General features: G+C 39.8%; 1 protein-coding gene across 1 annotated transcript in view; it reads left to right on the forward strand.

The window, feature by feature from the left end:
* DNAH8 (dynein axonemal heavy chain 8) overlaps positions 1 to 24,398 on the forward strand; it is a 315,252-nt gene that overhangs the window by 171,438 nt on the left and 119,416 nt on the right. The window contains exons 54-61 of the mRNA XM_040473119.1: positions 579 to 816; positions 7,352 to 7,494; positions 7,954 to 8,088; positions 8,738 to 8,860; positions 15,770 to 15,983; positions 18,560 to 18,669; positions 22,733 to 22,896; positions 23,619 to 23,811. Coding sequence (XP_040329053.1) covers positions 579 to 816; positions 7,352 to 7,494; positions 7,954 to 8,088; positions 8,738 to 8,860; positions 15,770 to 15,983; positions 18,560 to 18,669; positions 22,733 to 22,896; positions 23,619 to 23,811 — 1,320 coding nt within the window. The remainder of the gene's footprint in view (positions 1 to 578; positions 817 to 7,351; positions 7,495 to 7,953; positions 8,089 to 8,737; positions 8,861 to 15,769; positions 15,984 to 18,559; positions 18,670 to 22,732; positions 22,897 to 23,618; positions 23,812 to 24,398) is intronic.

Raw genomic sequence — 24,398 nt, forward strand, 5'->3', positions numbered from 1 at the left:
AGCAGACAGCATTTAGAGAAAGGTCATCCTGGTTTAAAAAGTCTGCGTGGGAGGCGCCTTGGTGGCTCAGTCGGTTGAGCGACCGATTTCGGCTCAGGTCATGATTTCACGGTTCGTGAGTTTGAGCCCCACATCGGGCTCTGTGCTGACAGCTCAGAGCCTGGAGCTGGCTTCTGATTCTGTGTCTCCCTCTCTCTCTGCCCCTCCTCCACTCATGCTCTGTCTCTCTCTGTCACAGAAATAAGTAAACATAAAAAAAAAATAAAAGAAAAAAAAAGTCTGCCTGGACTAGCAGAAAAGATGCCACAATGGAAATCAGAGGGTGTGGTTTCTGTCCCTAGCTCATGTGACTAACCTCACTGAGCTTCAGTTTCCTCATCTGAAAAGTAAAGGGCCTAAGTAAAATAGATGTTTACTTTCTTCTTCTTCTTTTTTTTTTTTTTTTTTTTCTTTTTAAATTAGTTGTTTTTTAGGTAGTTTCTGGATCTAAAGTTTAGTTACTCCAAAATTTTAATTTTTTTTTAATTTCAAAAATTTGAACATCAAAATTTATTTTATTATATTTCAAATATTTTCAGTCTCTCACTCTACTGGAAGGTTTAATTCCCTCCAAAGAAGAAGGTGGTATTTCATGTGTCGAACATCTTCATAAATTATTTGTGTTTGGCCTAATGTGGAGTTTAGGAGCCCTTTTGGAATTGGAAAGCAGAGAAAAGCTTGAGGCCTTTTTACGAAGTCATGGAAGCAAGTTAGACTTGCCAGAAATACCTAAAGGCACAAATCAGACCATGTATGAGTTTTATGTTACTGATTATGGTAAGTACAGTGACTTACACTTGAAATGAGATGATCTCTTTTTCAATGAGAAAAATATAAACTTTCATAAACTCTTCTATAGGGGAATATTAAGCCGATTATAAATAACTTGATTGCTAATACCATTTTTAAAAAGCATAGATGCAAAAAATAGTGGAACTTTGCATATCGACCATGCTGGAAACTGGTAAGAGACTCTTGGCTTCTCCTCTTTTTGGAGTGGCCTGAGTGAAATCTTGTATAAATAAGTTGGCAATACCTCTCACATCATGTACATCCTGGTGCTTGAAGAGAAAGGCAGCAGTGTAGAGAACATAGATTACCCTCATGATGAAGTAACAGATCAATCCCACAACTTCCCTGTTGGAAATGTCGGAATAATGAGAGAATGAACCAAGCATATGGGGTCCTTCTTACCTGCAGCAGACTGGGCACAGTCCGGTGCTGTCACCTCAGCCCCCAGCCTCCTGTGTGTGGCAGGGCCCAGCTTCCCTGTCTCTAAGAGAAATACCCTTGAGTTTGGCACCCTTTATCCGGAGCGTAGCTCCCAACTCTTCTAAACTCCAGAGAAGATGAAACATGCTTCCTAAAAACTGTATTGGCCTCTGATTCTTCCTAAAACCCCAAAGCAGCAAAAGCATTTTTTAAAAGTTTATACATTTATTACTTCTGAGAGAGAGAAAGAGAGAGCCCAAGCAGGGTGGGGGGCAGAGACAGAGGGAGACACTGGATCCAAAGCAGGCTCCAGACTCTGAGCTGTCAGCACAGAGCCCGACAGGGGGCTCAGACCCACAGACCATGAAATCGTGACCTGAGGTGAAGTCAGACGCTTAACTGACTGAGCCACCCAGAATCCCTGCATTTGTCGTTTTTGTTTTAATGCATAAAATCAGAACAGGACACTGGATGGCAACAAAAGCATTTTGAAAGCAAGAAAGCAGAAAGGTAAGTGGCACTTGATTTGGCACACGGGGCAAGGTAAGTCCTAAAGTGGCAGGGGAAAGAATTGAGAGGCAATGTAATGTATGCCACAGAACCTTCCCATGGCTCGGGAAATGGAAACTGGGGTGAGGGCAGAGGTAAAAACCAGAGTGCTGCTTGTAAGTCTGTTTAAGAAACAGAACCTCCAGGTCCTCTTTCCAAAATCACACTGGTAGATAATAGCACTCACCTCACACTGGCCAAACACGGAAGAATTGGTGTTTAGAGAGTGTGAAACACAGAATTGCCTAGAGTTGGAGGATACTGGACACATTTGAGAGTGGAAGAATCATACTGAAAATAGGGATTAAGTGAAAGTTGGTGTTTTATTTTTTTTTAATTTTTTTAATGTTTATTTATTTTTGAGACAGAGAGAGACAGAGCATGAACGGGGGAGGGGCAGAGAGAGAGGGAGACACAGAATCGGAAGCAGGCTCCAGGCTCTGAGCCATCAGCCCAGAGCCCGACGTGGGGCTCGAACTCACGGACCGCGAGATCGTGACCTGGCTGAAGTCGGACGCTTAACCGACTGCGCCACCCAGGCGCCCCTCAGCTGGGCATTTTTAATCAGAATGATTAAATTAATTCTATGTGTGATAAGATGCTATTAAAGATTTGGGTTCATAAAAGGGAGCTCTAACTCCAAATGCAAACTAACAATGAAATGCATCCTTAAATCTACTTATGAATTCTGTTACAATCCAGAAACAATCAAAAGATGGGGTTTTTTAATTTTTTTTTTTAACGTTTTATTTTATATTTTGAGACACAGAGAGAAACACAAGTCCCAGCAGGGGAGGGGCAGAGAGAGAGGGAGAGATAGTGGGAGACACAGAATCCAAAGCAGGCTCCAGGCTCTGAGCTGTCAGCACACAGCACGATGCAGGGCTCGAACCTACAAATGTGAGATCATGACCTGAGCCAAAGTTGGATGTTCAGCCGACTGAGCCACCCAGCTGCCCCAAAAGATGGTTTTTTTAAGAGATCAATAAAATTGATACATCTCTTACCAGAGATATCAGAGGAAATAGAGAAGACATAAATTACTGCTGTTCAGAATCAAAGAGGGAACATCCCTACAGGCCGTATAGACATTAAAAAATAAGGAAATACTAGAAACAATGTTTTGAAGGTATGTTTGATGATGAAACAGACATGTTTAGATAAAAAAGACAAATTCCTTGAAAGGTACAAACTACTAAACCTCATCAAGAAGAAATAGACATCCTACATATCCCCAGACTCACCAAAAATGTATAGTTAAAAACCTTTCTACAAAGAAAACTCCAGGCCCAGATGGCTTTATTGGTGAATTCTACCAAGTACTTAAGGAAGAAATAATACCAATGGTACAAAAACTGCTTCTAAGACATTAAACGTAAGGGAGAAATACATCCCAGACCGTTTATAAAGATGATGTTATCTTGATATCAAAACCAGAGAAAGGCATTATAATAAAAGTAGACTGTAGAGCAGTATGTCTTAGGAACAATGACCCATATTTCTTTCCTTTCCCTTTTTAAATTTTAAATAGCTTCCACACCCAATGTGGGGATTGAACTCATGACCCTGAGGTTAAGAGTTGTATGTCCTAACCAGCTGAGCCAGCCAGGTGCCCTGACACACATTTCTTAATAAAATTTTAACAGGTAAAGTCCAAGTGAGCATTTATTCTATGAATTGAAGGTTGGAGTAACATTGAAAAAGCCATAAATTTATTTTTCCATGTTAACAGACTAAAAGCCAAACACATCATCAGTCCTCTAAATAGATGCAGAAAAAGCATTTGACAAAATTTAACACCGTTTCATGGTGAAACTCTCAGTAAACTAGGAATAGGAGCTTTATAATTTTGACAAAGAGCATCTACAGAAAAGATAACATTTATACTTACTTATTGGTGAAATATTGAATATTTCCTTGCCAAGATTAGAAATAGGACACGGATGTTCTTTCTCATCACTGCTATTCAACATTGTACTAGAAGGTCTAATCAGTGCAGTAAGTCAATAAATAAACAAACAAAAACATACAAATAAAGTATCTACAGATTAGAAAAGAACAAATATACCTCTATTTGTAGGCAATATGACCATTTGTATAGAATCCTCAAAAAAGTGTTTAAAACCAGTGAATTAGTTTAGCAAGGTCATAGGATAAAAGGACAATGTACAACAATAAGTTGTATTTCTATATGCTCACAACAAACAATTAAAAATTGGAATTTTAATATACTATTTAAAAGAGTATCCAAAACTTAAGCAACCATAGAGTTAATATGGATTGCTATGTGGAGAAGATGTTATATACGAACCTAATGGTAACCACAAATCAAAAACCAGTGATAGATATGCAAAAAATAAAGAGAAAGGAGTCCAAATATATCACTAAATAAAGCCAACAAGTTATGAAAGAGAAGAAAGGATCAGAGAAAAACTACAAAAACAACCATAAAACGAGTAACAAAATGGCAATAAATACATATCAATAATTACTTTGAATGTAAATGGACTAAATGCTCCAATCAAAAGACATAGGGAGACAGAGTGGATAAAAAAAAAACAAAAACAAAAAAAACCCAAGGTCCATCTATATGCTGCCTATAAGAGACTCATTTTAGACCTAAAGATATCTGCAGATTGAAAGTGAGGGGATGGAGCACCATCTATCATGTTAATGGACATCAAAAGAAAACCAGAATAGCCATACTCATATCAGACAAACTACATTTTAAACCAAAGACTGTAACGAGATGAAGGAGGGGCATTATATCATAATGAAGGGGTCTACCCATCAAGGAGATCTAACAATTGTAAATATTTATTCACCCAATATATGAGCACCCAAATCCTTAAAACCGTTAATAACAAACATGAAGGAACTAATCGATAATAATACAATAATAGTAGGGGACTTTAATACCCCACAAACTTTGATGGACAGATCATCCAAACAGAAAATCAACAAGAGAACAGTGGCTCTGAATGACACACTAGACCAGATGGATTTAATAGATATATTCAGAACATTCCATCCTAAAACAACAGAATACACATTCTTTTTGAGTGCACATGGAATATTCTCCAGAATAATAACATATTAAGAAGGTAGCAACAAGGTAGCAAATGACATATCTGAAAAAGGGTCGGTACCCAAAATATATAAGGAACTGATACAAGTTAACACACACAAAAACAAATAATCCAATTCAAAAATGGGCAGAAGGCATGAACAGACATTTCTCCAAAGAAGACATATAGGTTGCTAACAGATACATGAAAAAATGTTCAACATCACTGATTATCAGGGAAATATAAATCAAAACTACAATTAGATAGCACCTCACACCTGTCAGAACAACTAAAATCAACAGCCCAAGAAACAACAGGTGTTGGTGAGGATGTGGAGAAAAGGGAAACCTCTTGCACTGTTGATAGGAATGCAAACTGGTGTAGCCACTGTGGAAAACAAACAGTATGGAGGTTCCTCAAAAATTTTTAAATTTTTTTTTTCAACGTTTTTATTTATTTTTGGGACAGAGAGAGACAGAGCATGAACGGGGGAGGGGCAGAGAGAGAGGGAGACACAGAATCGGAAACAGGCTCCAGGCTCTGAGCCATCAGCCCAGAGCCTAACGCGGGGCTCGAACTCACGGACCGCGAGATTGTGACCTGGTTGAAGTCGGACGCTTAACCGACTGCGCCACCCAGGTGCCCCAAAAATTTTTAAATAGAACTATCCTATGATCCAGCAATTGCACTACTGGGTATTTACCCCAAAAATGTAAGAACACTAATTCAAAGGGATACATGCATCCCTATGTTTATTACAGTATTATTTATAATAAATTATTGGAAGCAGCCCATGTGTTCATTGACAGATGAATGGATAAAGAAGAAATGGTATATAGATATACAGTGAAATATTATTCAGCCATAGAAAGAATGAAATTTTGCCATTTGCAATGACATGGATGGAAATAGAGAGTATAATGCTAAGCAAAATAAGTTAGAGAAAGACAAAGACCATAGGATTTCACTCAGGCATGGAATTTAAGAAACAAAACAAATGAGCAGAGGGGAAAAAGAAAGACAAACCAAGAAACAGATCTTAACTGTAGAGAATAAACTGATGGTTATGGGGGCGGGAGGAGACAGATGGGGGGATGGTTGAAAAAGGTGACGGGGATTAAGGAGGGCACTTGTCATGATGAGCACTGGGTGATGTATGGAACTGTGGATTCACTATATTGTACACTGGAAACAAACATAACACTCTATGTTAACTATACTGGAATTAAAATTAAAAAAAAAATAAAAAATATATCTGATAAAACAATTCAATCCAGAAAACATAAAGGACTCTTGCCATTCCATAATAGTGGTTAGACAGCCAAGCCAAAATTTTTTAAATGGGCACTATAATTAAATAGATGCTTGGCCAAAGAAGATTTTAAAATGGTGAAAAAATACATGAAAAGATATTCAACATCATTGGTTATTGAGGAAATGCAAACTGAAACTGGAATGGGCTATGATTACACAGCCACTACAATGATTGCCATATGAAAAGATTGATAATACCAAATATCAGCAAGAATGTGTAATAACTGGGACTCTCATATACTACTCTGTGGGATAGCCACTTTGGAAAAACAGTTTATCAGTTTCTTAAAAGTTAACACCTACACTTGCCAAATGACTTGTTATTTTGCAAGGAAATTTGAGACTGAGGTTATTCCTCCAGTGATGAATATTTTCTTTGCTACTCTCAAATGTGTGAGCCTCTGCTCTGGTTTCATGCATTCTGTGTACACAGTAACTCTTTTGGTACAATCCTGAATCATAGTGTAATATTCCTGAAAAGCCAGTTAAAATGAATAATACGATACCAACAATAAAAGTAATTTATGGCAACAGTGTGAACATCTCTGACCAAGTTTGCCTAGCCAATGGTGGTTATAAGTCTTTGTAGATTGTAAGGCACATTCCACATATGCTAAATGTAAATACAATTTTTTTTTATAATTGAAGAAATGTGGTAAAAATAATTCTTTTACCAATAATATCCGTCAGTAAATTATGGGCTATCTAAAATCAGTTAATAAATTAGTAGTTACTGTTAAGTCAATAGGCTGAGCACTTTATTAACTAGTTTCAGGGCTAGATTTGTTTTCCCCATTTCTCATGGCAAACATTCTATGTCCACTAACCCCTTTTTGGTCTTTCTTATCCTTTCAGTTGATGGGGCTTCCCTACTAGATATTAAACATGTCATTGGTTTTACCAGTAGCCAGTTCTAATTCCCTTTCAGGCCAGATCTCTCTAGATGAGTGATTTAGAAATTTAAAAACTGGCTTTGTGAAGGGGCAAAATGAATTTAAATGATCAAATGCCATATATATTAGATAAGCAGATATGTTCACATATTTTTGGAAAATGGTTTAAATGTCCATGTGATTCTGTTGGGTGTTTATGGCATTTGCATTTTTATATTTTGAGATACTTTTCAAAGAGTGCAGTTTTATTAAGTTGAATTTTTACTTACTGTGTAGGTGATTGGGAACACTGGAATAAGAAACTACAGCCATATTATTATCCAACTGACAGTATTCCAGAATATTCATCAATTTTGGTTCCAAATGTTGACAATATTAGAACAAATTTTTTGATAGACACCATTGCAAAACAATATAAGGTAAGTTTGATAGTTTCTTAGCTGATCACAAACCTGTATGAAACACATCCCTTTTCACACGGTACAGATAGAAAAATTAAATTCCAGCACAAGGGGCCGGAAGTGGTGCCATTTAAGGGAAACACATTTGGCGAATGAACCCCAGGATACACTCCAATTCAGTATCCCCTGAACTTCTGACTTCTGGCTTGCTAAGGAAAGCTGTCATATGCTCACAAAGTCCCTCATTCTCTCGTGGTCACGTGAATATTTGCCCATTCTTTCTTCCAGCACAGTTGTAGTACACATTTCACATTTAAATTTTTAATTGAACTAGGATTTATTTTGATGTGGGTCTAATTCTAGAAAGTAATTAAAAATTAGTCATATGAATTTTTAGAATGAAAAATGGCTGCTAGAGCCATAAGGCATTTAAAACCAAACACAACCCCTTTCACCATGACTATCCTATTACTGCAGGCTGTTTTGCTCACGGGAGAGCAGGGGACTGCGAAAACTGTAATGATTAAAGCCTATTTGAAAAGATACGATCCTGAAGTACAGTTATCCAAAAGTCTAAACTTTTCATCTGCCACAGAACCAGTCATGTTCCAGGTAAAACCCATCACTTGCTGAGGTAATCAACATCTTAAATGTTTTGAGTGGTGTTTACAGTAAAATGTGTATGCATATAAAAGCTGGTGTGTGTGTGTGTGTGTGTGTGTGTGTGTGTGTGTGTGTGTATAGGAAATGGGGCTGCACCTGTCATTCAGCTATTGGTTTTCCCTAGGCTAAGATGGAAACCAAAGCCAAATAGCATATTTTGACCTAATATAGAGGCTGAAGCTGAACTTTGTGCATAAAATTAATGATTAACATTCCAATAACTTATTTTTTGCAATTTTACACTGTTTATTTAAAAAAACAATTTTTGAGCTCATTTATTTATTTGAGAGAGAGAGAGAGAATGCATGTGCGGGTGAGTGGGGGAGGGGCGGAGAAAGAGGTGGACAGAGAATCCCAAGCAGGCTCCACTCTGTCAGCGACGCGGGGCTCCATCTCACAAACCATGAGATAATGACCTGAGCCGAGACCAGCAGTCCGACGATGCTCAACCAACTAAGCCATCCAGGTGCCCCTACAATGTCTATTTTAATAATGGTATTTATGTATATTAAGTAACTCAATTCACTCTGAGAGACATGCTCAGCATTTTTAGGAATCTGGGTTGAAATCTAACACTTAAACCATTTCGTCTTTCCAGAGAACCATTGAAAGCTATGTGGATAAGCGAATGGGAAGCACATACGGGCCACCAGGAGGCAGAAAAATGACTGTATTTATTGATGATATTAATATGCCGGTGATTAATGAATGGGGAGATCAGGTATGACTAAAATATCTGCTATAGATGATAGTTAATCAGTACTTTTAGTTATATGTAAAAAATGTCAATAGCCTTCATCTTATTAAGCCTCCCTAGTAGCAGTTCTGTTTTGTTTGACTTCTCTGGTATAGCTGGCATTCTCCCTTCTTGAGGTCCCTGTGGGCTTTTCAGCAATACGCCTGCCTGTCTGTCTGGCTTCGTGATTTCAGTGACCTTTCTGGCTCCTCTCTTCCTTTCCCCAGGGTTTTAGCTTTGTTCTGTTACCTCTTATTCTACATACTCCCTCCAAGGAATACCTGATGTAGAAAATTCCTTTTTTTTTTCCTTTTAACTCTGCCATGCGTGTGTCCCCCTTGTGATCATCTGTCAACCCCAGAGACATTCCCCATCAGAGAACCTCACTGATGCTGTCAGGGTTCTGCATGTTCCTTGTGGGATTGCCAACACCTCCCTCCCACCACTGCCCACTGCTTCGTCAATTACATCTACCTGGAGCCTGCCAGCACCCATTCCATCTGGCCTTTTATGTGGATTCACCTCAGATACCTCTAGGAGGTCCAGACTCCCAGGTCCTGTGCTCACCTGAGACTATTCCTCAAACAGCTTTGCACAGCACTTCTCTGACCTTACTTCCTACTTTTCCCACTCTGAAACCTTTCACTTAAAAAAAATTTTTTTAAATGTTTATTTTTGAGAGAGACAGAGAGAGAGTGTGCAAGTGAGTGGGGGAGGGGCAGAGAGAAAGGGGGACAGAACATCCAAAGCCGGCTCTCCACCGACAGCAGACAGCCCGATGCGGGGCTCAATCCCACAAACCATGAGATCATGACCTGAGCTGGAGCCAGACGCTTAACCGACTGAGCCACCCAGGTGCCCCCCTGAAACCTTTCTATGTGCCCCTGGAAGCCATAGTTCATCCACAGAATTCCTTGTAAATGCAACTTCTCTGAGTTTTTCTTTTGCCTGCTTGCTCTAATGGAAACCTGGGAGGCTGCTTTCCTCAGTCAAGTTGAGCCCCTGGGCCTAGAGGTGGGGGGGATGTCCTCCTTGCCTCTTGTTGTCCCCTGCCCTGTGGAGGGATCAATCCCACCTCATGCTTCCCTTGTTGCTGTCACCTCAGACCCTCAGACAACACCCTGAAGATTTCCATTCCTGGATCACTGTTACTCTCCCTCTTGCTGGGGCCAGCATCATGTGTGTGGAAACTGGGCTGACACAGTGACTCATACTTCAATATTTTTTTTTTCAACGTTTATTTATTTTTGGGACAGAGAGAGACAGAGCATGAACAGGGGAGGGGCAGAGAGAGAGGGAGACACAGAATCGGAAACAGGCTCCAGGCTCTGAGCCATCAGCCCAGAGCCCGACGCGGGGCTCGAACTCACGGACCGCGAGATCGTGACCTGGCTGAAGTCGGATGCTTAACCGACTGCGCCACCCAGGCGCCCCATCATACTTCAAACGGACCTGCATTGGTTTAATGCTCTGTAGCCACCAGTGTGAATTTCTTAATAATTACTTTTGAACAAGGAGCCTTGCATTTTCATTTTGCCCTGGGCCTTGCAAATTATGCAGCCTGCTCGTTGTAATTCTTGGTGATGCCAATACTGACATACGTGATCTTGACCTCTTAGTTCCTCCTGTGATGATCGTGTCTTCCACCCTGGGTGAATTAGTCATCCATGCAGTCATACCTACACCTTGTTATTATCGAGAACTGCGACCCCTTCATTATCTCAGTTTCAAGCATTTTATTCTCTGATTACCATATCCACCCTTTCTAGCTTATTCCCTCCACTTCCCAGATTCGAGAGAGAGCTACCACGATCCATAGTTCCTGCCATCATTAAACTATCCCTCATTTCCTCTCATTTCCTCACTTCCTTTCTTTCCTAGCTGGAATTCCAGGACCCATCACTGTCGCATACACCCTCTACTCACCTGTGAAAGCCATAACCCCATTAAAGCCTTGTTGAAACTCGGCCTGCTCTCCACCCACCTGCACCTATGAGGCTAAGCTTGGCTGGAGAAAACCACACAATTCTGGCTTCATTTTAAAATCATGACCATGGGGCTGCCCGGGTGGCTCAGTCAGTTAAACTGACTGACTAAAACTCTTGATTTCAGCTCAGGTCATGATCTCCTGGTTTGTGGGATTGAGCCAGGTGTCGGGCTCTGTGCTAACAGTGCACAGCCTGCTTGGGATTCTCTCTCTCTCTTCCTCTCTCCTTGCCCCTCCCCTGCTCTCTCTTTCTCTCTCTCAAAAATAGATAAATAAACTTAAATCATCATCACGGACCTCAGCTCCCATTCAGGCTCCTTCTCTGTGAGATGACTGTTTCATACTTTCTTCATTTTCTCGGACCTCTAACACCTCCATTTCCTTACCGTTTGCTGAGCACACACGTGTCGTAGCTTTCTTCCTATTTCCTGAGATTGACTTCTTCCTTTTGTTTGTTTACTACCTATACACTGCACTCAATTTCTGTGTTCTAATGCTTACCTAGACAGTATATCCTGCATACACGGGTAATGAAAGATAAAGATAAACCCTTTATTCCTATCTTGTATATCCAATGACCTTTGAACACCTTAATTTCCTTTATCTCTCTCCTGACTTATCATTTTATTGTTGATTTGTATTTTAAGTCTCTCTCTCTCTAATTTATTTTACGTTTATTCATTTTTGAGAGAGACAGAGAGAGACAGAGCATGAGTAGGGGAGGGGCAGAGAGAGAGGGAGACACAGAATCTGAAGCAGGCTCCAGGCTCTGAGCTGCCAGCACAGAGCCCGACGTGGGGCTCAAACTCATGAACCGTGAGATCATGACCTGAGCTGAAGTTGGACACTTAACCCACTGAGCTACCCAGGTGCCCCCCCCCCTTTTTTTAACTCCCACAGACATTATTTTTACTTTTTTATATATTCACTCATCATTTGCATTGCTGTCTTGTTTGCCACTTTCTTTGCTCTTTCTTCATTCTTCCTTCTTAGACCTTGCATGTGGTATGTTCCTTCTGCTTTTAGAACCTACTTTAGAGAAGGTCTTTTCATGACTAATTCTTTGTCTGCACATGTCATTTCATCTTTTTTATTTGAAAGACAGTGTTTCTGGGTGTGAAACTGTAAACTCGCAGTTCTGGTTTTTTTTTCCATCATGTTGAATATATTCTTCCTGTTTTCTGTTTTCCTTGTTGCTGTTGAGAATTCAGCTACCACTTAATCATGGCACGTCTGAACTTAATCTGCCTTTTTTTTCACTTGCTGCTTTTAAGACTTTCTCTTTGCTTTACTTTCCTATAATTTTCTTTCTTTTAAAAATGATGTTCCTTGGGGCGCCTGGGTGGCGCAGTCGGTTGGGCATCCGACTTCAGCCAGGTCACGATCTCGCGGTCCGTGAGTTCGAGCCCCGCGTCGGGCTCTGGGCTGATGGCTCAGAGCCTGGAGCCTGTTTCCGATTCTGTGTCTCCCTCTCTCTCTGCCCCTCCCCCGTTCATGCTCTGTCTCTCTCTCTGTCCCAAAAATAAATAAACGTTGAAAAAAAAAATTAAAAAAAAAAAAAAAAAGAAAAAAGAAAAAAAATAAAAATAAAAATAAAAATGATGTTCCTTGGTGTAGATTTATTTGTACTTATTTGCTTGGAATTTGCTAGAACTCATGAATCTGTGGTTTGGTGTCTTTCATCACTTCTAGAAAATACCCAGTCCTTATCTCTTCAAATATTATTTCTGCCCCTCCTTATTTCCCTTCTTCTCAGAGTCCTATTGTATATCAGACTTTCTTCTATACCTTGTATATTTCTCCTTTTTTTTTTTTTTTTTACATCCCAGCCTTTTCTCTCTCCAATGCTTGTGATCTAGATAATTTCTCCTCTTTGTCTTCCTCCTCACTAATTTTCTTCTCTGTTTTGTCTAATCTCCTGTCAAATTCATCCAGTGAGTTTTTATTTCAGCTACTGTTTATTTCCTCTTTCAAATATGTCATCATTTTTATAGTTTCCTATTCCTTGCATATATTTTCAAATTTTCAAATGAATTTTTTTTTTAATTTTTTTTTCAATGTTTATTTATTTTTGGGACAGACAGAGACAGAGCATGAACGGGGGAGGGGCAGAGAGAGACGGAGACACAGAATCGGAAACAGGCTCCAGGCTCTGAGCCATCAGCCCAGAGCCCGACGCGGGGCTCGAACTCACGGACCGCGAGATCGTGACCTGGCTGAAGTCGGACGCTTAACCGACTGCGCCACCCAGGCGCCCCCTCAAATGAATTTTAAAACATATTGAGCATAGTTGTTTTAAGGTCTGTGTCTGTTAATTTCAGCATCTGAAGTCTATGTGATCCTATTTCTGCTCTTTGTTGTTTTAATAGTTCCTGTGTGTGTTGAACAAGTCTTATTTTCTGTAAGTATCTTTGACTGCTTGCTAGATCATTACCCTTGAAAAATTAATCATGACTGTGTTTCACAGCCTAAGCTGGATATGCTCTCATCAAGACAGGTTTTGAGTTTTCTTCTGCCAGATCCTTAAGAGCTTATTCAGTCAGGATTATCTCAAAGCAAGGTTAAGATTGGAAAGTTTCTGTTCCACTTAGGCTATGCATACCCAGGGTGCAAATCTGTACAAGTGTCATCCTGAGGCCACAGCCTCCTAGGGAAGTCTCTTATTTTTCTTTTTTCTTTCTTTTTCCTCTCCCATTCAGTAGGGATCCAAGAGAGACTTCTCAGCAGTAAGGTGAGGAGAGTGGAGGCATATTAAGATATCATCTATAGGCTGAAGAGCTCCTGAATTTCAGACTCACTTAACCAATTAGGGATGTCTACTTGGATCTAAAACTTACCATGTCCAAAACCAAATTCCTGTTACTCCCTAGATCTGCTCCTGAAATACTCTTCTTTTTTTTTTTTTTTTTAATTTTTTTTTTTCAACGTTTTATTTATTTTTGGGACAGAGAGAGACAGAGCATGAACGGGGGAGGGGCAGAGAGAGAGGGAGACACAGAATTGGAAACAGGCTCCAGGCTCTGAGCCATCAGCCCAGAGCCCGACGCGGGGCTCGAACTCCCGGACTGCAAGATCGTGACCTGGCTGAAGTCGGACGCCTAACCGACTGCGCCACCCAGGCGCCCCCTGAAATACTCCTCTTAATATCAAGAAGTGGAAACTCCACATTCAGTCTGTTAGGAAATCATGTGGGCTGTATCTTCAAACTATATCCAGGATTTTACCACTACTCATTACCTCTATTGCCAACACCTGGTGCAAGCCACCATCTCTCTCTCTCTCTCTCTCTCTCTCTCTCTCTCTCTCTCTCTCTTCTTAATCATTACAAATGCCTCCTCATTGTCTCCCCATTGCCTTTGCCCTTCTCAGTCTATGCTCACATCAGCACCCAATTAAAACATGGATCAGATCATGACACAGTCTTCTGGTCAAAATCCTCCCATGAGACTTGTAGAATATAAATGCCAAAATCCTTACCATGACCCAAAGACCCTGCATTGACTGATTTTACCTCCCCATGACTCTGCCCCAAACACATTTATTGGTCCTTGTATACACTGGATATAATGTTCGCTCAGAGCCTCTATGTTTACTGTTTCCTCCTCTTGGAATATTCTTCCTCTAGATACCTAAATGGTTTGCTTTCTCACCTCCTTTAAGCAATGAGGTTATATATTCTTTGGTTGCATGTCATGTGAGGTGAATCCTCCCGTGTTCTCCATATTCATTTGCACCCTCGAACACTGTCTATTTCCTTTCTCTGTTTTATTTTCCTCCCAAAACTCATACCATTTTATTTACATACATATATACATACTAGCATACATGTGTATATATTTTTTCTCCTACCACCAGAATGTATGCTCCATGAAGACAGGAATTTTTGTCTGTGCTACAACAGAGTCAGACACACAGTGGTCATTAATATGTGTTGAATGAAAGAATGTTGTATTTGAGGTGCTTGTGTGTCTTCCACTCAGGGGTGCCTAGTAGGAATTTGGATATACAGGCATGGAGCTTAGAAGGGAATCTGAAGCTAGTTACAGAGTTGAGATTCTTTAGGTTATAGGGGTGACATGACATCGGCTGAAATAGTGAGAATGATAGAACTCTGTAGAACACTTACATGAGAGGGATAGGTAGAGAAAGAATGACTTAGGAAGTGATCCAGGGTCACAAGGTAAACCTGGAAATAATTGAGCCTCTGAAGCCGAGAGAGGAAAATTTTCAATAGGGAAGAAGTGTTAGCTGTGTTAGAGTCTTCAGTAAAGGAAGATGAGGACATAAAATCTAAACCCCAAACATTCCTGAAGGCTCAGGAATAACTATCCCACATTCTGATTTAAAGTATTTTGAAATGTTAAATGTTGATATTTGTAACTCTGACTACTGTTGTAATTGTACCAAATATTTTGTAACTTGCCTATTTAAATTTCTTTGGAGATCCATTTTATCAAGGTGGTGAAGAGTACACTGAACTTGTTGCAGACGTTTAGCTTATGGTTTCATTCGTGAGTGGTAGCATTTAAGTATTTTTTAAAGTTTATTTATTTATTTTGAGAGAGACAGAGATAGCACGAGTAGGGGAGGGCCAGAGAGAGAAGGGGAGAGAGAGAATCCCAAGCAGGTTCCACACTGTCAGCACAGAGCCCCATGTGGGGCTTGAACCTGTGAAGCCGTGAGATCATGACCTGAACCAAAACTAAGAGTCAGACACTTAACAGACTGAGCCACCCAGACACCCCCATGAGTGGTAGCATTTACATCAAATTGCCTTGCAGGTTATTATCAACATTTGCAAGCACTTTCACTGATAAGAGTTGACTATTTCATGTGTACTATTTTGTAAGAGCCATGCAGGAATATGATAGATATACTTACTAAAGTTATCACTGTGTACATTTCAGGTAACTAATGAGATCGTGCGACAAATGATGGAAATGGAAGGAATGTATAGCTTAGATAAGCCTGGAGACTTCACTACTATTGTTGATGTGCAGCTCATAGCAGCAATGATCCACCCTGGAGGTGGTCGAAATGATATTCCACAACGTTTAAAAAGACAGTTTACTGTGTTTAATTGCACATTGCCTTCAAATGCTTCAATAGACAAAATTTTTGGTATGACTGTTCTTGGTGTTACATTTTTTTATCCTCTTACATAATGGACATAAGCCATGCAAAACCTTATTTAAGAGATAAAAAGGCTCTGTCTGAAGTAGGGGTTAAGAATCTGAAATTGAGAATTAAATACCAGAAAAGAGGGACTAAATATTAAGAAGACTCATGTTTATAGTCTATTCTAAAACTCAGGAATATTTAGAAATAGCCTTGTTGAAGTTTGACTTTGGTGTAAGCAAACATTTGTGTTTTTGTTTTGTTGACACAATCAGAGAAATTTGGGCTAATGAATGACAGCACATGTATTATAGGTTAACAATATAATATATCAAGTCAAATGTAGCACTTTGATATGTTAATGAAATGGGAATTTTGCTAACAAATTTATGCTCATATAAACTATTTCATTAAAAATTATATATATGAAGACATACAAGAGAAACAGACCCATGTATATATGGACATTAATTGGCATTGCAGGTGCTGTAGATTAGAAGGGAAAGGGAAGACTTTTAGTAAATGGTACTGGGACTTTTTTAGTAATTGTTATGTGAAAATAATTGAAATTGAACCCTTACCTCACACCAAGCATAAAATCAATACAGATGGATTAAAGACCTAAATATAGAAAGCAAAGATATAAAATATTTGGAAGAAAATATCTGCATGACAGCTGAGTAGGAAAAGAAACTCATTTATTTATTTATTTGCTTATTTATTTATTTATTGCTTATTTATTTATTTTGGGAAAGAGAGAGAGAGAAAACACAAGCAAGGGAGGGTCAGAGAGAGTGGAAGAGAGAGAGAATCCCAAGCAGGTTCCATGATATCAGCACAGAGCCTGAAGTGGGGCTTGGTCTCATGACCTGAGCTAAAATCAAGAGTCAGACACTTAACCCATTGAGTCACCCAGGTGCCCCTGGAAAGAGCTTGTAAAATGAGACTCAAAAAGCAGAAGCCATAAAAGGAGATGACAAGTTTGACTAGATTAAAATTAAGAAGTTTTGTTCATTTAAAAAGCAATATTGAAGAGTGAAAAGACAAGCCCCAAAGTGGGCAAAGATGCAAAGATGCAAATTTAAAACACCAAGGAGGGGCACCTTGGTGGCTCAGTTGGTTAAGCATCAGACTCGACTTTGGCTCAAGTCATGATGTCATGATTTGTGGGACCAAGCAGTGTATTGCGCTCCATGTTGACAGGGTGATGCTTGCTCAGGATTCTCTTCCTCCCCCCCTCTCTGCCTGTCCCATGCTCATGCATGCATGCTCTAGATAGATAGATAGATAGATCACCAAGGAAATAACATTTTATTCATTTTTTTTAAATTTTTTTTTCAACATTTATTTATTTTTGGGACAGAGAGAGACAGAGCATGAACGGGCGAGGGGCAGAGAGAGAGGGAGACACAGAATCGGAAACAGGCTCCAGGCTCTGAGCCATCAGCCCAGAGCCCGACGCGGGGCTCGAACTCACGGACCGCGAGATCGTGACCTGGTTGAAGTCGGACGCTTAACCAACTGCGCCACCCAGGCGCCCCAGGAAATAACATTTTATACCCACTTGATTTGCAAAAATGAAAAATTCTGACAAAATCAGGCATTGGGGAGAATGTGCAGGACTGAGACACTCACCCCCTACTGGTGGGTGTATAAATTGTGACAGGCCCTGTGGATAATAACTGGACCTCATTACTGGTAAAGCAGAATGTGTGGACACCCACAGCAGTTCCATTTCCAGGCATATGACAGTTTATCATTTGTTTCCTTTATGATTTTCACTTTCTGAGTTTCATTTAAGAAGTCCTTTCCTATCCAGCAGTCATGTAGATATTGTCTGTGTTTTCTTCCCAACATTACAGTTTTGCCTTCCATATTTAAACCCTTAACCCATCGTTACTTGATTTGTGCCACAAATCAATGACACACATGTTCTACAAGAATGTTTATAGAACAATGTTCATGATAGCAGAAACCTTGAAACAATCAAATATTTATTGACAGTAAAAGCGGATCCATACATAGTGGTCTAGGCACACAGCCTAATGCCATTATGCAGCAGTGAATATGAACAAACACAGCTACGTGCTTCAACATGGCCGAAGCCCAGAAATGGGTTGAGCAAAAGAAGCAAGTCACCAAGGAATATATGATACGATTCCATCAAATTAAATTTCAAAAGTTGAAGTTAGAGAAAATGTTAAAGGTCAAACCCATAAGTGGGCCACCCTATAAAGAAAAGCAAGTCGCGGTATCTTGTTAGGTCAGAGTAGTGGCTGCCTCTGGAGGAAGGAAGGGGTTGTGGACAGCGACGGACAAACAGGGGCTTCTACTGCATCCGGCAAGGTTGTGTTTCTCAGTCTAGTCATCCGTATGTGAGTGTTTGCTTATTTGTTAAACTGTTTTGATTAATGATGAATGATATCTCTGATATGATTAATACTGAAAACTAAACATGGAAAGAGAAATGCTTAACGTCACCCAGCTTAGTTGGTCTTGTAACGATTTATTCCCTGGGATAAACATGTACCTTTTATCTTTTGGTAAGCTTGTACTTTCAATCTTGTTTTATTTTCCAGGACTTATTGGCTGTGGGTACTTTGATCCTTGCAGAAAGTTCAAACCTGAAATATGTGAGATGATTGGAAATTTAGTTTCAGCAGGCAGAGTGCTGTGGCAGTGGACTAAGGTACAGAAGGGTCATTGTCCTTAATAACAAAAAATCTACTATTATTTGGCCTGTTCTCACCTTGTGGCCCATGAACTTATCATCACATCACGGAGTAGTGGGTTTTCTCTCTCTCTCTCTCTCTCTCTGTCTCTTTTTTTTTGAAAAGACAAATTAGCTGCTCAAATAGATTTATGACACCTTTTCCTTCCAGGGAGCAAATATTCTGACTGGATGATGCTTTCCGTATGTATGAGACATTACTATAAACCACACACGACATCCAAGATAAAGTAGAATTTTGCTAAAACGAGGACACTGCTTTTCTGCTTGTTACTCTGATATTTATCTCAGACACTCACCTATTTCCTGACTGACTGAATACCTGGATTTCCAGATGTTCTTAGCTATCTGAGACTTAAAATCTAACTTGTGTGAGTCTTGAGATGGAGTGGGAATTAGTAAATGGATGGAAGTGTACTTAACAAAATAGACTGGATTTTAAGACACAGGGCCAGTGCCCTAAGCAAAGCTCAGGAAACATATAGCTGTCGCCAAGATGGCTTAAAGCAGACTCATGAGAAAACAATTAAGTGTAGGTCTGAGGTAAAAACAAGGTGGAGGTATATGCCAGAAACATTCATTAGGCCAATTACACACATCTGGGAGGAAGCTTATGTCCTGGAGACTTCTGGAGGGTGCCAGCCGCTCAGATTCCTGGGTGGATGAGGGAATTTCGAGATACAAAATTAGCAGGGGCGCCTGGGTCGCTCAGTTGGTTGAGCGTCTGACTTAGGTCAGGTCAGAGATCTCAGGTCAGGACCTTGTAGTTTATGAGTTCGAGCCCCACATTGGGCTTGCTGCTGTCATCACGGAGCCTGCTTTGGATCTTCTGTTTCCTTCTCTCTCTGCCTCTCTCTCTCTCCAAAAGAAATAAACATTAAAAAAAAAAAAAAAGAATTATCAGGAGAGGAATTGGGTGTTTCTTATGAAATTCTCTGTCCACGCAGCCCCCTATGGTGACCGGTTCCTTGCATGGGGGCTGCCCTTTGCCAACATACGGTCTTTGCACATGCTGTTCTGCCTCTCTTAAAGTAACTCCAAAAGGAATGGCAAGGGTTGAGCATCTGAAATAATTTTCTGTGGTAAGATCCATCTGTTTTTCCAGTGGGGCTGTTGTTCAATGTCATGTGCTTATATATGTATATATATTTTCTGAAAAGCTTTGGCCTACTGGGTGTCTTTCCATCAAAGCTTTTTTTGTTGTGTAAATGTTTACTGCTTCTATTTCTTCATCTTTCTTTACCTCCTTAACCTATTTTGCACAGGCTTTTGTTCCACTGCTCTCGGCAAGGTCACCAAAGACCTCAATCTTGCCAAATCTAAAGGTTGATTTCTTCCTCTTACTTGGCAGCATTTGACATAAATTATCCCTCTTGACACTTTCTTCACTTGGTTTCTGAAGACCTCATGTTCTTGGTTTTCTTCCTATCTGACAGGCTATCTTTTTAAAAGTCCCCCCTCTTCTTCCCTTCCTCTAGATGCTGGAGTGCACCTGATCTCGATGCTAGGACCTCTTCCCTATCTCCATGCTTTACCCAGATGGTCTCTCCAGCTTCAGGGCCTTAAACACCATCTCTGTGCTGATAATGTCAAAATCAGCTTCCATTCCAGGCCTCTCTGCTTGGCTGTATACTTATTTCTAACTGCTTAGTAGACATCACTGTTTAGATGTCCAATAACCATCTTGAAGTTAATGTGTCCAAACAGAACCCTCAAGTGTCCTTCAATATGACCTTCCCTCAGACCTTTGCCTCTTAGTTAATAGCAACACCAATTATCCTGCTCCTCAGGTTAAAACACTGGTGCCGTGTTTGATTTGTCTCCCTCAACCCCCTACCTCCAATCCATCAGCAAGTCTCAGCAACTGTGCTTTCAAAATATATCCCAAAGCTGAGCTCTCTCTCGAAGCCACTACCCTGATAGATGCTTCCGGCACCTGCCCTCTGGACCACACAGTGACTTGCTTTCTCCTTGCCCTCCTAGAGTCTGTTCTTTACACAGTTCTAAAACGCTTTTCAAAGAAGTAAATCAGAGATCCTTACTCCCTCTTAAAACCACCAGTAGACTCCCAGGTACACTTACAGTGAAACCCGATGCCTTGCTCTGGCCTGTGAAACTCCACCAGAGCCGCCCCTGCTTGCCCCTCTCTCTCTCCAGCTGCACTGCCCTCCACTGCACTGTTCCTTGAACACCCCACATTTTTTGGTCCTTTGGGCCATCATATACTACTCATTCTCACCATTCTTACCTTCAGAGGGGCTATCACAGGCATCATCTGTCTCCTGACCCTACTTTATTTTTTCTGACCATGACTTATGTCATTATTATGTGTCAGCTTATTTGTTTACCAATATATTTGTTTCTTATTTATTGCTAGGCTCCCCCCACTAGAATGGAAGCTCCCTGATGGCAGCGGATTAAGCTGCTACTTACTATAGTATTTTCTAAGTCACTCTGGTGTCTTCTTACAGGCAGCCGGAGGTAAATAGCCATTGAATAATGAATGAATCTTCCTCCCCTCCCCATTCCCATAGAAGCAGCACCCCCTTTTTTGTATCTTTTCCTCAAACCTCCCATCTTCACAAAGCATTTTTAGTTCTTGTATACCACTTCACCTTTACATTACTCTACACAGCTTTAAAGCAGAAGCCCAGGTGAGAAAAGAAAGAAGTTGACAAAAATTGAAAGGAATGAAGAAGGTTAATGTGTGAGAAGGAGAGGGGAAAAAAGGAATTTATTTGATTCTCTTTAATGATTGCTTGAGTTGCCAATAGCTGTCATCACAGTGGTAGTCTTTTACAGCAAAGTGGCAGTCTTTTATAAGCAATATTCACACAGCCTTTATTTCTGCATATTTATAATATAATTTTACATGTTGGTGAATAGAATGAACATTTTAGCTGCAAATGGAACTGAGCAAAGAGGGAAATTGAAGGATAATTGATAAAATAACACTTGTCTTCATTCTGTCTTCCCTGGCTACCTGCTGTCTTAACGTACACTGTGAATTAGCCTGTAAAAATAATGCTATGAGCTCACTGGGGTACTTTTTCAATGTGGAAAAGGCGTATACCATGAATAGGTCCTGGAGAAAGCATATGCTATCCTGAACTAATCATGCAGAGAGTTTACTTCGTATCACCAGTATTGTTGTTTTCACGTTCAAAAATGATGCTAATGGTGTCAATTACAATCTTTACCCATGGCTAGCAGTGCTTCCCACACCTAGTACACCTCAAGTTTATCCTTTAACAGGTATCTCTCCGTACAAGAATGTATCACTGTTACAGCTTTGCCTGTTTGGATTCTGAACTTGGTAGAAATAATAAGTGAATTAGTGTTCAAACAAAGACACAAACACAGCCCAGAAAAGCTACCTCGTCATTATAGCTGCATGTCGGACTTGCCTGTCAACTTATTATAGATATATAGATATTTGAAGTCATGTTGATTGAGTTTAGATCTCCACAGTGAAATCTAGATTATGATATTCAAATATATTGGGAGAATCCAAATATACTAAAGACCTTAATGGAACCTGTGGAAATAGTCCTTATTGACTTTAGAAGTGAACATTCCTTGTTCTTAACTGCAATGGCAACCAACTCGCATTCAGTTTTTTTTTTTTTTATGGCATACTTCCATATACACATTAATATGGTTAACAATGATTAGTAATGATTATTCCCACAACTCAAATAGTTGGTAAGAATTCAGGGGAAAGTGACTTGTTCAAAGCCAACTCGTGGTGATAGAACAGGCATTGGAATTGTCATCTAGAGTGTTGTTCTTGAATCGATCCTTTCAAGGGCTTATGGTCTTTGAAATCCTATGCAGGTTTATTTATGATGTGTTTTTCTCATCAGTGCTGTGACAAAAATACGAACTTACTCTTGGTTTATTTATTCAGCCTATTTGATTTAAAATAAAATTTGTGAAATGAAATAGTTCTAAAAGCAGTTCTGCTTTTGGTTTTATCTGAAAACAAAACTGAGAGCATTATGTTTTTGTCCACCTCTAGGTGAAGATGCTACCAACTCCTTCTAAATTTCACTACATTTTCAATCTTCGAGATCTTTCCAGAATTTGGCAAGGAATGTTAACCATAAAATCCGAGGAGTGCGATTCGATATCTGTTCTCCTATCACTTTTCAAACACGAGTGCAACAGAGTAATTGCAGACAGGTGTATATTACAGCACTTGAATTTAAATGTACTATATAAGAAGTTGACACTGTGAGCCTAATTCCTGCATTACCTACTCAAATAATAGAGTATTGTCTTCATTTGCTCTGGGGCTTGTGAAGCATTGATGTCATTTCCCACCTGCTGGTCCCCTTGAAAAATGCTCTGCCAGTTTGCTCCAGTATTATTTCCACAGGGTATCTTTTCAAATCACCACATCATCAGAGACTTGATAACATTCAGAGGCAAATTTTAGTAGTGTATATTTTCTAAAACGTTTGAACTCCATGTAGGTTTTACTTGGTGAAATCTGGGACATAGGCCGGGTCATTGTTCTGAACCTCAGCTTCCTCCTCTATAAAACATGGATGGTAATGCTGGTCTTACAAAGCATGGGGAATGGAGGATTCTGGAACTAAAGCCACTTGACAGAATTGTTGGTAAAATTGGGTGATGCAGAGAAGGGCATGGAAACCCAAAAGTCAAGTTCTAATTGGAAAGAGGGTTCAGAGGAGCCTGAGATTGATCAAGGAGAGATTCTTTGCCAGTATTTTCTGTAAGTAATAGTCAATGTTATAACTCTCTTGAATGGAGTTATGTCCTTCCTGTCTGTGATGGAGGTGCAGGATAAGGCCTTAGAGGAGGTGGAGGGAGATTGGACATGTTCAATTAGGAAATATGCCTTTATATTTTGCATTTTTCCTCCTGCATTTTAATTTCAGATTTATAACTTCTGAAGATGAGCAGTGGTTTAATATCCATCTTGTTCACGCCATTGAGGAAAATATTAGCCCAGATGTGGCATCTTATATCCTTCCTGAACCATACTTTGTAGACTTTCTCCGGGAGATGCCTGAACCAACTGGTGACGAACCTGAAGACACTGTGTTTGAAGTACCCAAAGTTTATGAATTGGTATTTATTTTTGCCTTTTAAAAGAGTTTTTTGACCACTCACCCAACTAGATATTTCTCCCTACCCCAGAGTCCCACCATGGAGTTGTTGCAACTTCTTCATTAGTTATATGTTGTGATTCATGTCATCATACACCAAGTAAAATATTTCTTTCAGTGAAATTTAGCAGCAATCCATTAAAGTCAGGTATAAGACAAGGATGCCTACTATTATCATGATTATTTAATATTATGAAAGTTCTAGACAATGAAACAAATTACCTATCAGGAAAAAACAAAAATATTGTTTGCGGATGATAGGATTATCTCTTAATATAATGTAAAAGAACTTGAAATCTGTTTTAACCACTAACAATTGAGTAAGATGACCAAGTCTAACATAAATATCAAACTCAACAACTATCCTCTATGCCAGAGGCTGCCAAGTTACAGTTGATGGGCTAAATTCAGTCCACTGCCTATTTTTTGTTAGATTTGTGAGCTCAGAAGGGTTTTTACATGTTTAAATGGGTGGGAAGAGAATCAAAAGAAGAATGATATTGTGTGACACGTGAAAATTATTTGGAATTCGAATTCAGTGTTCATCCC

Source organism: Herpailurus yagouaroundi, unplaced genomic scaffold (genome assembly GCF_014898765.1).
Source record: "Herpailurus yagouaroundi ecotype Mexico unplaced genomic scaffold, PumYag 139, whole genome shotgun sequence".
NCBI lineage: Eukaryota > Metazoa > Chordata > Mammalia > Carnivora > Felidae > Herpailurus > Herpailurus yagouaroundi.